Source organism: Peromyscus leucopus, chromosome 15 (assembly GCF_004664715.2).
Source record: "Peromyscus leucopus breed LL Stock chromosome 15, UCI_PerLeu_2.1, whole genome shotgun sequence".
Lineage (NCBI taxonomy): Eukaryota > Metazoa > Chordata > Mammalia > Rodentia > Cricetidae > Peromyscus > Peromyscus leucopus.
This window is the reverse complement of record NC_051076.1, coordinates 25751481-25762774: the sequence shown is the minus strand read 5'-3', so window position 1 is coordinate 25762774 and position 11294 is coordinate 25751481. Positions and strand designations below refer to the sequence as shown.

The 11294-nt window shown below is 48.0% G+C and overlaps 1 protein-coding gene across 1 annotated transcript; it reads right to left on the bottom strand.

The window, feature by feature from the left end:
* Positions 1–636: 636 nt before the first annotated feature.
* On the bottom strand, positions 637–2960 carry Dusp23 (dual specificity phosphatase 23). Its single transcript, XM_028865633.2, has 2 exons — positions 2578–2960; positions 637–1729 (listed from the first exon to the last, which is right to left on the bottom strand). Exons 1-2 carry the CDS (start codon positions 2842–2844, stop codon positions 1544–1546), a joined length of 453 nt encoding a protein of 150 aa, XP_028721466.1. The 5' UTR covers positions 2845–2960; the 3' UTR covers positions 637–1543.
* Positions 2961–11294: the final 8334 nt, after the last annotated feature.

Here is an 11294-nt window from a genome sequence, read left to right as displayed (position 1 = left end):
AGACCCCTGGGAGGGCTAGATAGGATCCAAGGAAAATAGTTAAGGAATAGATCCCCCACATTAGACACAGAACGGATTCTGAGCGAGGGCATCTTACATTTCTTGCTTAACTAAGCCTTTTGTGTAAGAGGGAGCCGCCGGATAATGTTTACTTAGGGGCAGCAGAGGATGGGGAAAGAAGGACTGGGAGGAGATGGTACAGACGCTGCAGCTCTGGTCTTCAAGAGATGGAGGCTCCAGGGGACTTGGCTATTCCGTCCTGTGCCTGGAATAGTAGAGATGGCCTTTAGCATCCATCATGTGTGAATGGGCTGTCATTACCCATCTCCCTGGGCTCCTGAGAACGGGAATCAGGCCTTATTTTGCCGAATCACTTCCACCTCTCACAGCACCCAGTTCACACAGGCACTCCATGCACGTCTCAGGATGAATTCTCCCTTAGTTCAGTTCAGCCTATTATGGCAGAAGACAGGGCAAGAATTCAGACTGACATTTTAAAAGAGTCCACTGGGCTCATGTATGACGTTCATCTATCTCATCTCTCAGAAAGTCCAAAGTGTGGTTGGTGTGTTAATGGCAGGATGGAGTCCAACGGGGGAGGTGAAGACGGCAACGCCCGAGAAACATGGCCAAGAGTCACAGCCTCATAGTTATTTATTCGATTACTTAATATTCACTCTGTATAAGCACCAAGACTCAGTTCCCGCATTCCTTGGCCTGAGGCTGGGGATGCCATAGGGGCTGGAGGTTACAGATGAGCTGAGTGCATCTGAGGCTGATAAGAAGTGGCTAGGGCTGGAGGGAGAGAGGAAAAGAGGGGGGGAGGGGGAGAGGGAGGAAGAGTGGAAGAGGGGAGAGAAGAAGAGAGGGGGAGTCGGAGGGAGAGAAGGTGGTGGAGAGGGGGCAGGGGAGGAAGGGAGAAAAAGCGGGGGAGAGAGATCTGGGTCATCCAAGTCTTCTGACCCTGAGAGGGACAAAGGTGACCCAAGAGGAGCAGATGAACCCACATATGGGGTGACATCAACAAGGGCACTCCTTGTGTGGGAGTGTAGAGTCCTGAGGCTGCTTGGAAGCTGGGTGGCCAGAGACATGGATCTCTTCCATTGACCTGGTCTCCAGAAACGGCATCACATATGATCAGGGAACAGTGCCTAGAATTTCAGCATCTTCAAGGAGACAAAAGTGTATGTTATAGTCCTGGCCCATCCTTCTATTTTCCAGAACTGTGACCACAGGCCTTTCTGAGCTCTAGCCACCTCATCCAAAGAACAGACATCATTTTTTATCTTTTCTATGACCCAGAGCTATGTGGAGTTGATGCATTGGGAGTGCTGTGTAAATGCTATGCAGTGCAAATGAGTTCTTATTAGTTATTAACTCATATTCATGGGGTCTCCGCCATTCGGTCAATGAGGTTGTGGCTTTGGGGAAAGATTACTTCTGTCCGATAGGAGCCAAAGGGGGCTGAAGGATGTAGTACTTCCCGTCCTCCCTGGCCACGTTTTCCATATGCAGCAGGAGAGTCGGGGAGCTGTCAAGTCCCTTATTTTGTTCTCTGGTAGAACTGGAAGACAGCTTTCTCTTGTTCATAGGTCTCAATGGATCCTGGCCGTAGGCGCCGAATCTCAGCAATGGCATCTCCTGCCGCCAAGCCCTGCTCCTTCACCAGGTAGCAGGCCAGCATGGTGCCAGTGCGGCCAAAGCCCAGGGCACAGTGCACTCCGACGGCCTGTGAAGAGGAAACCGATGGAGTGGAGTCCAGTGCCCTCCCTGACAGCCCCCTGCCCCCACGGAAAGGCGCTGTTCTTCCCACAGATCACAGGACCCCAGAGCACAAGCGACATCAAAGCTCTTGAGGACTGTCCTTGCTTCAGGTGACTAGGAAGCCTCTGAAGTGGCCCGTTCCCAAGCTGGGCTCTCAGCCTGCCCTCTCTACCTTTGCTATCCAGTACAGACCACCCCGCCGCCCGTGGTGGTATTTTACCTGAAATGTGTCAATCCAAACTGAGATTGGGCATAAAATATTTACCAGGCTCTGAAGATGTGGCCCGAAAAAGACTGGAAATGCCCCATTAATAATTTATTTCCTATTGATTCTATGTTGAAATAATATTTTTGACTTGCCGGGTTAGTAGCAAAAATCAACTCTACCTGCTTCTTTTTATCTTAAAAAGAAAAACAAAAACAAAAACTGTAGCTGCTAGTAAAATTTAAAATTACAAGTGTGTCTCCATGACATATGGACCTCTAGAAAATGGGTTTTGGACCACTTCCATCCGGCTTCGGCGCTGCCCGGACTCCTGGAAGTATTTTGCGTGACAGTTCTCTCTCCAGCCTTCTTGGTATCACCTTCCTTCTCTTCTAGCAGCACGGTTGACTCTGGTCAACTGAGTGGGTCCCTCTAGCTCCAGCCCCGCCCGGTCCCACCTGGCCCCGCCCCTCCCCACATCGCCCCTCCCCACGGCCTCTCCCGCTCCTTTCCGACTCCACCCTCCCGCCCGGCCCCGCCCACTCGTTTCCTCCCAGGCCCCGCCCTCTCGCTTTGGCTCCCTCTCGCTTTGGCTCCCACTCGCTGACCTCTCCCCGGGCGTTGGCGTCGTCCACGATCTTCACAAATTGGTCGATCTGTTCCGGGGCCGGCGGGCAAAAGTCAGGGATGCGCAGTCGGTGCAGCGTGAGGCCCGGACAGCTGTCGCTGTGAGGGGGTCCGCGCTCCGTCAGGGACACCAGGTGTCGCACGCCCAGGTCCAGCAGGAACTGGTAGTGCGCGGGGAGCCGCGGCAGCGCCAACCCGGCCAGCCGGCCCGGGAGCACCCAGGAGAAGTTGGGAGGCTGCACGCCCATCGCGGGGGGAGGGCACTCAGGGTGAGGCTGGCCTTCCCTATTCCGCCCGGCAACCTGTCCCCCTCCTGGGGCGAGCTTCTGTCCCTGCTCAGCACTTGCCCTAGCCGGCCACGTGGTCTTTCGGTCCCGCCCCGGTGACGCTCTTCTCCACCCAGGGTTGGCTGAGCAGCAGGGGCGGGGCTAAGACCGCTCCTCGAGGAGCCGTGAAGCTCTGCGGTTCCGCCGATCCCGAGCAGGACCCTCGTTGATAGGTTGGATAATCAACAACAAGCGCGGTTATTGCAGCTGGGAGCGAATACACTAAGGAAACCTGGGACGAATTAATTGCTCCTGTGGATAAAACAGCCTAGGGCTGGGCTCTGCTGCTCCCTGGTGGTGTGCTGTAGTTACTGCACCTCGGGCCAGTTGCCCCTGTCTCTCTTAAGGGCCTAATCTTCCCTTCACCGTTTATGCGCAAGGGTTTAAAATCGGTGTGTGTGTGTGGGGGAAACCAGCAACAACAACAACAACAACAACAACAACAACAAACAAACACCCAGTCCCGCCTGGGCTCTCAGGTGTGAGTGGGTATTCTCTAATGACCAAGCAGTCATTGTTGGTGTCTTCTTGAGTTCTTCTAGTAAGAGGGAATGACTATGTCCCAGGCAATTGTTTTCATTTCTCTATTGCTGGGACTGTTTAAAAAAAAAAAAAAAAAAAAAAAAGGGCGTGGCGGGGTGGGGGTGGGGGCCGACCTGTGGCACCTTGAAATGGCACTCAGGGTAATATAGTAATTACAGTCAACCACCGAAGAGCTAACAATAATTGAGCATTTGCTTTGTGGTATGTACTTGTGCAAGCACTTTTAATACGTTCATGAATTGTCACAAGGTAGATGGAAGCAACCCCATTTTAGCTATGAGAAAGCTGAGGCCTCCAGGAGGTGGAGGTTCTTTAGACTCTTCACTAGCACAACACTTTCCTACAGACAACCGCCCTCACACCTTTCCAAACACCGCCTTGCTTAAAGCCCTGGGTGTTTTCTTTATTTTATTCACAGTTCAGACAGCTACTTAATTCAAGGTCCCGCTCCCCCAGTCCCTCTAGCCTGGGTCAGACAAGAGTTTATCCATGTTATTCTTGGGGTGCGTGAGCAGACCTCTGTCTTGAACAGTATCTCACCCGGGCTCAGAGCAGTGTGTGTTGCCCTTTGAGCGAGGTACCAGTGAATCTGACTACCAGTAGTTGTGGGAACTGTTAACCCTGTTCCAGCCCCTGTCTTGTGTTGTATCCTTTCTCAAATAACCAAATGTGGATGGTATTTTTGTATCCTTTTGGTACACCAGTAACCAGAGGCCTAGGGAGGTTGGTTAACTTGGCCAAGGACACACGGAGCTAAGCCCACAGCACCTGGCCATGAAGATGTACTTCCTACTTTGTTACTAGAGTCCTTAGGGTGAGAATCTGGGCCTGGGCAGCCCTAACAAGCCAGGCTTGGCTACTTGTCCTCAATGGGCCAATTACGTCAACGGTGACAGGGAAAGTAGGGGGAGGCTTATTCAGTGCGCTACGTTAGTAAGAGGAAAAAAGGTCCGGTCCCTACCCGCCCCCCAAGTCTACCTTTGGGGTCCTGGCATGAGGTTTAGGTTTAAGTACAGAGTTCGAGTTATGCACAACTGAGCATTCCTGGTCAAGGTGTGGTCCTGCCCATCACCATAGCCTCTGCTTTAGTCTCTCATACAAGGAGACAGGTTGTCAGAACTTGTGAAATCTTTCTGGGAGACAAGTTCCCCATCTAGCAGACATCAGGCTCCCAGCCTTTCCCTTCCCCAGCTTGAGACTCCTGGGGAAATTCCAGTATCTTGGAGTCTATTGTTTTAGCAACTAGACAGCCTGAGGGAGGGACACACATCTTTATTCCTGCCTATGACACCACTGTTCCCCTACCCCTAACACACAGAGTTATCCCATGGCTTCAGCAAAGTGTAAGGATTTCTCCCTCCCCAAGGTGGACAGCCTATGCAGACGCCTGCTCTCCCGTGGTTCAGGAGCCGCCAGATGGCCCCTTCCTTTGGAGTCCCCATGAAAGACTTCCTGGCTCATACCACCACTGCCCCCAGAGTTCTCTGTCTTCCTAGCTGCCCAGTTTTACTTCTCAGTTGTGTGGCCTGTGAGCCACGACCACCCCACTCAGCTTCTCTCAGTTGAGGTTCTTCAGGGTATGGGGCTGTGTTGCCTCTGGAAGTAACGTTTCCAGTCACTGTCCTGGAGAGCTTATCGCTTCTCGGGTCCTTTGCCTTCTCTTCCCTCTGTTCCCTCCTCTTGTCAGGGAAGAACTTCCCACACGGCTCCTTGCCGCTCTGTGCCCATCCTTTATCTGCTTACTGTCGAGCTCCAAGTCCGTCTTCTCCGGCGGGAGAAGAGGTTTTTGGGGAGACAGATTCTCCATCTCTGGAGCCCCTGAACGGCTAGCTGTCTGCTCTCTCTTGTGGGTCTCCGTGAGGCTAAAAGCATATGTACCATTCCTACCCAGGTTTCCTTATGGAAAGACACTAAGGACTTCCTGTCTCTTGTCTGCTCATCTGTTTCTCCTTCCAGGGAGGGAGGGGTTCAGGGTTCCTGTCTCAGCTGTGTCCCAGCCAGGGGTCTCATTTCATTTTCTGTTTTGGCTGAGTGTTTCTGTAAGAAAAGCCTCTCCTGAGGTTCTGGAAAGGCCCCCTGACACTGACTAACCATGTCAGCCCTTTACACAATAACAACAGAATCCTTCACGCTGTTTAGGGTTATCTGGGCCTCAGGAGGGTTTAGGGTCTGTGTACCCTTCATCTTCCACAGTGGAGTTTGTTGAACCTGGGTTTCTTGTTTTCATTGGAACCAAGACCGATTTGTTGAATCTTCTCATTTTAATTGGCGCCTGAACATGGTGTTCAAAACGTTAAGTAAATGGATGGAAAAAATGAGCAGAATTCATCGGCAAGACCTACACCAAGACACTGAGTCTCCAGAGTGTTGTAGATTCTTTAATTTTGTGAGGACTGTGTTGGATATTATGTGCAACTTCCTTTAAAACTTCATTTTTTTATTGCAATATAATTCACACACTAAAGCATGTCATGTATACGCACTTCAGTGAGTTTTTAACACGTGTATATACTCACAGACCACCAATTAAAGTAGATACGAGCATTTTTCCATATTAATTTGGTGATTTGTTGAGCTTATGCTTTATTTTCCTGAGAGGCTTAATTTTTTTTTAGAACGTCTCTTTTTGACAGTTTCATACAGAGCACTGAGATCATGTCCACCCTCTGTCACCCTCGCATCTTCCTCTTCTGTAAGATGGGTCTCCATCTTGCAGACCCCCCTTTCCTGTCTGTCCCTTTAAGAAAGCAATTCTCTGTTTAATTCCTATTTTTGTAAAAGGGCCATGTTTCTTGGTCTTTATGGGCGTGGTCCCTATTATATGCTAGTGTATTGGTAGTATGTGGGTATGTATATGCTGAGGGACATGTTTTTGGGGAGCAATAAACTTTAGTAATTTCTCCTACTTCAAGGAATTTATGACATACTTGGGGGGATTTAGACACAGATATAATTATTCCCAGAATATGTAATAAAGTACTAAACTGCTCATCAAAGCAATTGTCATTATCTGACAATCAGATAATATATAATCAAAAGCTAATTGTGCAATGAAAATAACAAGCATGAAAGAAGTCAGGGGAGGGGCGGGGAGGAGCCTGGGTTGGAACCACTAGAACTTTCTAAAGACAGACTGTTCCTTTTCCATTTGTTCTCTGTCCTTTCATAAGCTCAATGGAATGCTTTATAGCATATCCTAACTATCCCTCCTCTAGTTGATAATGATGTTTTGACTTAATTTGTGTGTGTGTGTGTGTGTGTGTGTGTGTGTGTGTGTGTGTTTGTCTGTCTGTCTGTCTTACTTTTCTATTGCTATGCTAAGACATCATGACAAAGATAACATGAAATAAAATATTTAATTTGGGGCTTACACTGGTTCTGGAGGGACAGAGTTCATGACTATTATGGTGGGGAGCGTGGCAACAGGCAGGTGGACATGGAGCCATAGCACTGGGGGGAGAACTCACATCTCAATCCACCAGCATGAGGTGTCCAATCAAAGCAGAGGATCACTTGAACTACAAACAGTCTGTGTCCGAAATGTTCTGAGTTTCCTTTGTGTTAACAAACTTTATACCAGGACCAAAGAAGAGGCTATGTGGAAGACAGCCTCCACAATGTCCCCAACAGGAATCTCATGTCATGGGTGGTTCTTTTCTACAATGCCAGCGCTGCCTTTTTTTTTTTTTTTTTTTTTTTTTTTTTTTTAGCCTGTAGGCTATTGTTGAAATGGTAGTATATAACTTCCTAGCTTTTGCTACCAAAAACTTGTCTTTTTTTTCCTTATTCTTCCTGGGGAAGGAGATTTGTCATGGGAAATCTTGCAGAGAGGTGAGCTGCCATGTTGTAAGGACATGGGGAGATCTCTGAGAGGAGGACCAGAAGCCTCTGACTGGTCCTCAAGCTGGTGAGTAAACTGTTCAAGAAGTGGACCCTTCTCAGCCCCAGTCAGGACTTTAGGTGGCTTGTACAACATTTCCAGTGTAATCTCGTGGACTACCTGGCTCAGAACCATCTAGCCAAGCCTACCCTGAATTCCTTATAGAGAAACTGAGTTAATTCATACTTACTGTTTAACTAATCAAGAATTGGGGGAATTTGTTATGTAGCAACAGATAGCTACTATAGATGAAAGTATTGTTTTAAGGAAAGAAGAAAATGAATTTCCAATAAATACAAGAATGAAAATAAGAACAGAAGAGAAAGACAACACTAAGAACAATTGTGGTATGAGTAGGTTTTGTGAGAGGTTAATGCAAAACTTCCACATCTGGGGAATTACATGTAGAGTAACCAACTAGAGTTGTTTGGGTAAAGATGTGTGTGTGTGTGTGTGTGTGTGTGTGTGTGTGTGTGTGTGTGTGTGTGTGTGGTGTTGGAGGTAAAGGTTTATACAGTATTCAGACAGCTAGGGATGACATATAAATTACTTTTCCACTGACCATGTACAGGATGTGAACAGTCACAGCACCCTTGCTCCTAACCAGACACATTCCCTACAAACTAATGCTGACACCGCCCTAGAATCTACTGGCTGTGTGTTGTCGTCGGAGAATGTAAAGGTCTGAAATGGTCCGGGTGTGGCCAGATCACCTTGGACATTTTAATATAGGTCTTTCCACCAGATGGCACTGATAGCTTTTCCTTGTTTCTCTCTCTCTTTTTGTCTTGTTGAAAAATGTGTGATTTGTGTACGGGTGAAGAAGGTTCCCTAGCTGAAACCTCACATTTTGCTAGTTGATTTCTCGTGCTTTTGCATTTAAGATGCTTGTAAGTTGGGGTGTTGGGGGGGATACTGCCTTATGTCAGATGTTATTGTAGGGGTTGGAGCTAGGGAAGTAGTTGGGAGGGGCAGTCTTTACTGTCTGTAAAACTGCTCACAAAGGCAGGGGAGGGTGGAACCAAGGGGGACCATTCAGGCAGCAGTCACTTCTGCTACAAAAGCCATCTTGGTGGGTTCTCCTATTTCTACCTTCACGGTGCTTGGGGCTCAGATGGATAGCAGCCCAGTGGCTACTTTGATGTCGGCCTGCTGAGATCCCACGTGAAGGATACAGCTAGCTCGTAACTGGACTTCGAGTCTACAGAACTGTGACATAATAAAGAATTCTTTAGCCACCATGTTTGTGGCACTTTGTTCTGCAGCCAGAGAAGACTTCCAGACACTCTTACTTATTTTCTGATCTTTAATATGTTGGCTACGGTAGTGTGAGTAGATCCTAAATGGCTATATTGTTCCTTGTCTCTTCACTTTGTTTTAAGCCTTCGAATTTCCATAGCTGCTGACCACACTGGTTCATTTTCCACTGGTTCATTTTCCATCGAAAATACAACAACTACAGTCCATGTATGGAGCTCACATAGGCGACGCCCGATTCTCCTGGTGCTGCCCAAAGCTCTGCTCCTCAGCAGACTCCTTCTGTTAGTGTTTCTCCTTCCCATTAGTGCTTCTCCTTCCTATTAGTGCTTCTCCAGCTCTGGCCCACAACCGACGTTACATGGTACTTGTGAGAAGTTCAGACTCTCGGGCCCCACGGGCGGGCGTCCCTTGAGCTTCCCACCTCTGCCCTTGAATCGTGTTTTTCAGTGCTTTAGCCTGTAGCTGTTTTCCTTTCTGCTTGATAATCAATGGTAGCCCAGAAAACAGGACCTGGGCACAGAGGCAGAAGTGCAGTGGTCATGAGGGGACGTCTCTCTAGAGCTTGAGAAACCTGAGAGCGCAGGCAGGTCTTTGGGCAGAGGAGGTGAGCTGCAGCAGCAGCAGCAAAGGAGAGGGAGAGGGGTAGGGAGAAGGTGAGGGAGAGGGAGGGAGAGGGGTCTTAGAGGAGTCTAACTGGCCTGGATGGAAGCCCAGGGCCAATTAGAAACACCTCACAGCCTGACTTAGAACAATCTATTGGCTGTAGGTACAAGTGAGAAAGAAATCCAAGAAAAATATGCTTAAATGTACATGTGCTTTTCCTGTTTTTGTTCCAAGGAAGGGCTTGGTTCCTAGATTTCCTTTCTGGGGGAATTCTTGAAACATCACTCTCTGCCCTCTTCACTTTTTAACTACATCCCAGGCACGGCAGAAACCACTCTAGTTGCAATCCAATTTATGAGCTTCCCACTTCCCCGAATTTTGAAGGAAAGAGAGGGAGCCATGGGCAACTTAGCATGCCACACCCTCTTTCCTGTTTTGGGGCAGATCTTCTCACTCAGATTCCATCTTTCCAGAACCTCTTTAACTCATCATGTCCATGGGCCTCTGGACTGGCCCCCTCTACACTGGTTCTGCAAATTTCCCCCTTAGGTAGCCCTGATGACCCCATAGAACACAGGTCTTAGCCCATCCAGTACTCTATACTTGCCTTCCAGAGAGCCCCTTGTACACTTGTTGAGTGACACACCAGCCCTGTGGGATGAAGTTCTTATTTTTCTCTTCAGCTTCATCTTACAGCATGCCATTGTAACAAGGTATGTCCCCATCACCCTCGATGCATGCGGCCTCAGAGAAGCAATGTGCTCTTTCCAGCCTTGCCCAGCTGTGTCCTTTACCTGCTCTCTTGTCCCTTAGCTTCTTGCAAAATTGCATCTCTGCCAGTGTTTAGTCTGGAAGCAAACCAAATGTCCTAGGAAGGCTTCTTACCACTCAGGGCTTACGTGCCTCTTTTGTGCTTCTATAGTGTCCTTATAGATCCGTGGGTGTGGCTTAGTGGTAGAGCTTGCCTAGCATATGCAAGGTTCTGGGTTCAATTCAGCACTACAAGGAATGTTTATTGAGAGAGAGAGAGAGAGAGAGAGAGAGAGAGAGAGAGAGAGAGAGAGAGAGAGAGACCAGGCAAAGAGAAGCCACTCTGTGCTGCCCAGGTATGGAGGGAGGCAGTGTAAGGAGTCTGAGGTTTATATACCTGTTGGATGGGCTGCTCAGCAAAGGTCACAGATGAGCTTGGCCTGGGAGACCCAAGCGAGATGCTCTCAAAATCATTGCTGGCCAACAATCCCGTTGTAAATTTCAAAGACCTCTGGGAAATTCCCACCAGTCATCTCAGTCTGCAGTACTGATGTGAGGAGTCTTAAGAAATTGACTTGGATGCTGAGAACCTGTCTTCTTTCTAGTTGCTGACCGCTGGAAAATAATATTCACCTTTCTTTTCTTTTACATCTCATGTGAGCATCTCCCATTGACATTCAGACCAGGGAAGGAAGGGGACTTTGGAAATGTCCTTAGTGTCAACTCTATGATAGAGAGGCCTTAGGAATAAATGACGTTGATGGCTACGTTTCTAAGAGACTTTCCCAAAGAACCACAGTTTGGTAGCCACCTTTCCCCTGCTCTCTGTATATAATGCACATATAAAACTCCTTCCTTCCTGTGCGCGCTGCTTGAATATCTGCATACATTTCTCCCTCTGGCTCCTTGAAGGTTTAATGAGCTTGCTTCTCCACTTTCTAGAGCTAGGATTCCAAGCACTGGTTTGATGACACCCTGGAGTGTCTTCATTTATCTCAGGGGGTGCCTTGAAATTCACAAAACAAGATTAATTTAAATTCATTTTCGTTTAAAAAAGTAAACAGACATTATATAGTAATTACAGGTACAAGTGTGTGTGTTGAAATCAAACTAATAAATGCTTGCCTTAGAGAGAAATCAAGAGGATGGGGGTGGGGTTGTAAGAGATTATAAAGGTGGTTTAGTCTGAGTTCTTTTCTAAAACATCCCTTCCTTCTTCTTATTTCCAGGTTGGCCCAAATTAATCATGTTTCTAATTTGGAAGTCAGGGATGGTAAGGATGAAAACTCCTAGGACCCAGGTCTATTTTCTGTGCTTGCCATAGGCCCTGACATAC

Bases quoted from the DNA above. Each gene is read 5' to 3' on its own strand.
- Dusp23 (XM_028865633.2), bottom strand. From the start codon at position 2,844: ATGGGCGTGCAGCCTCCCAACTTCTCCTGGGTGCTCCCGGGCCGGCTG. The intron at 1,730-2,577 runs GTCAGCGAGTGG...TCCTCTTCACAG, and splicing joins ACGCCAACGCCCGGGGAGAG to GCCGTCGGAGTGCACTGTGC.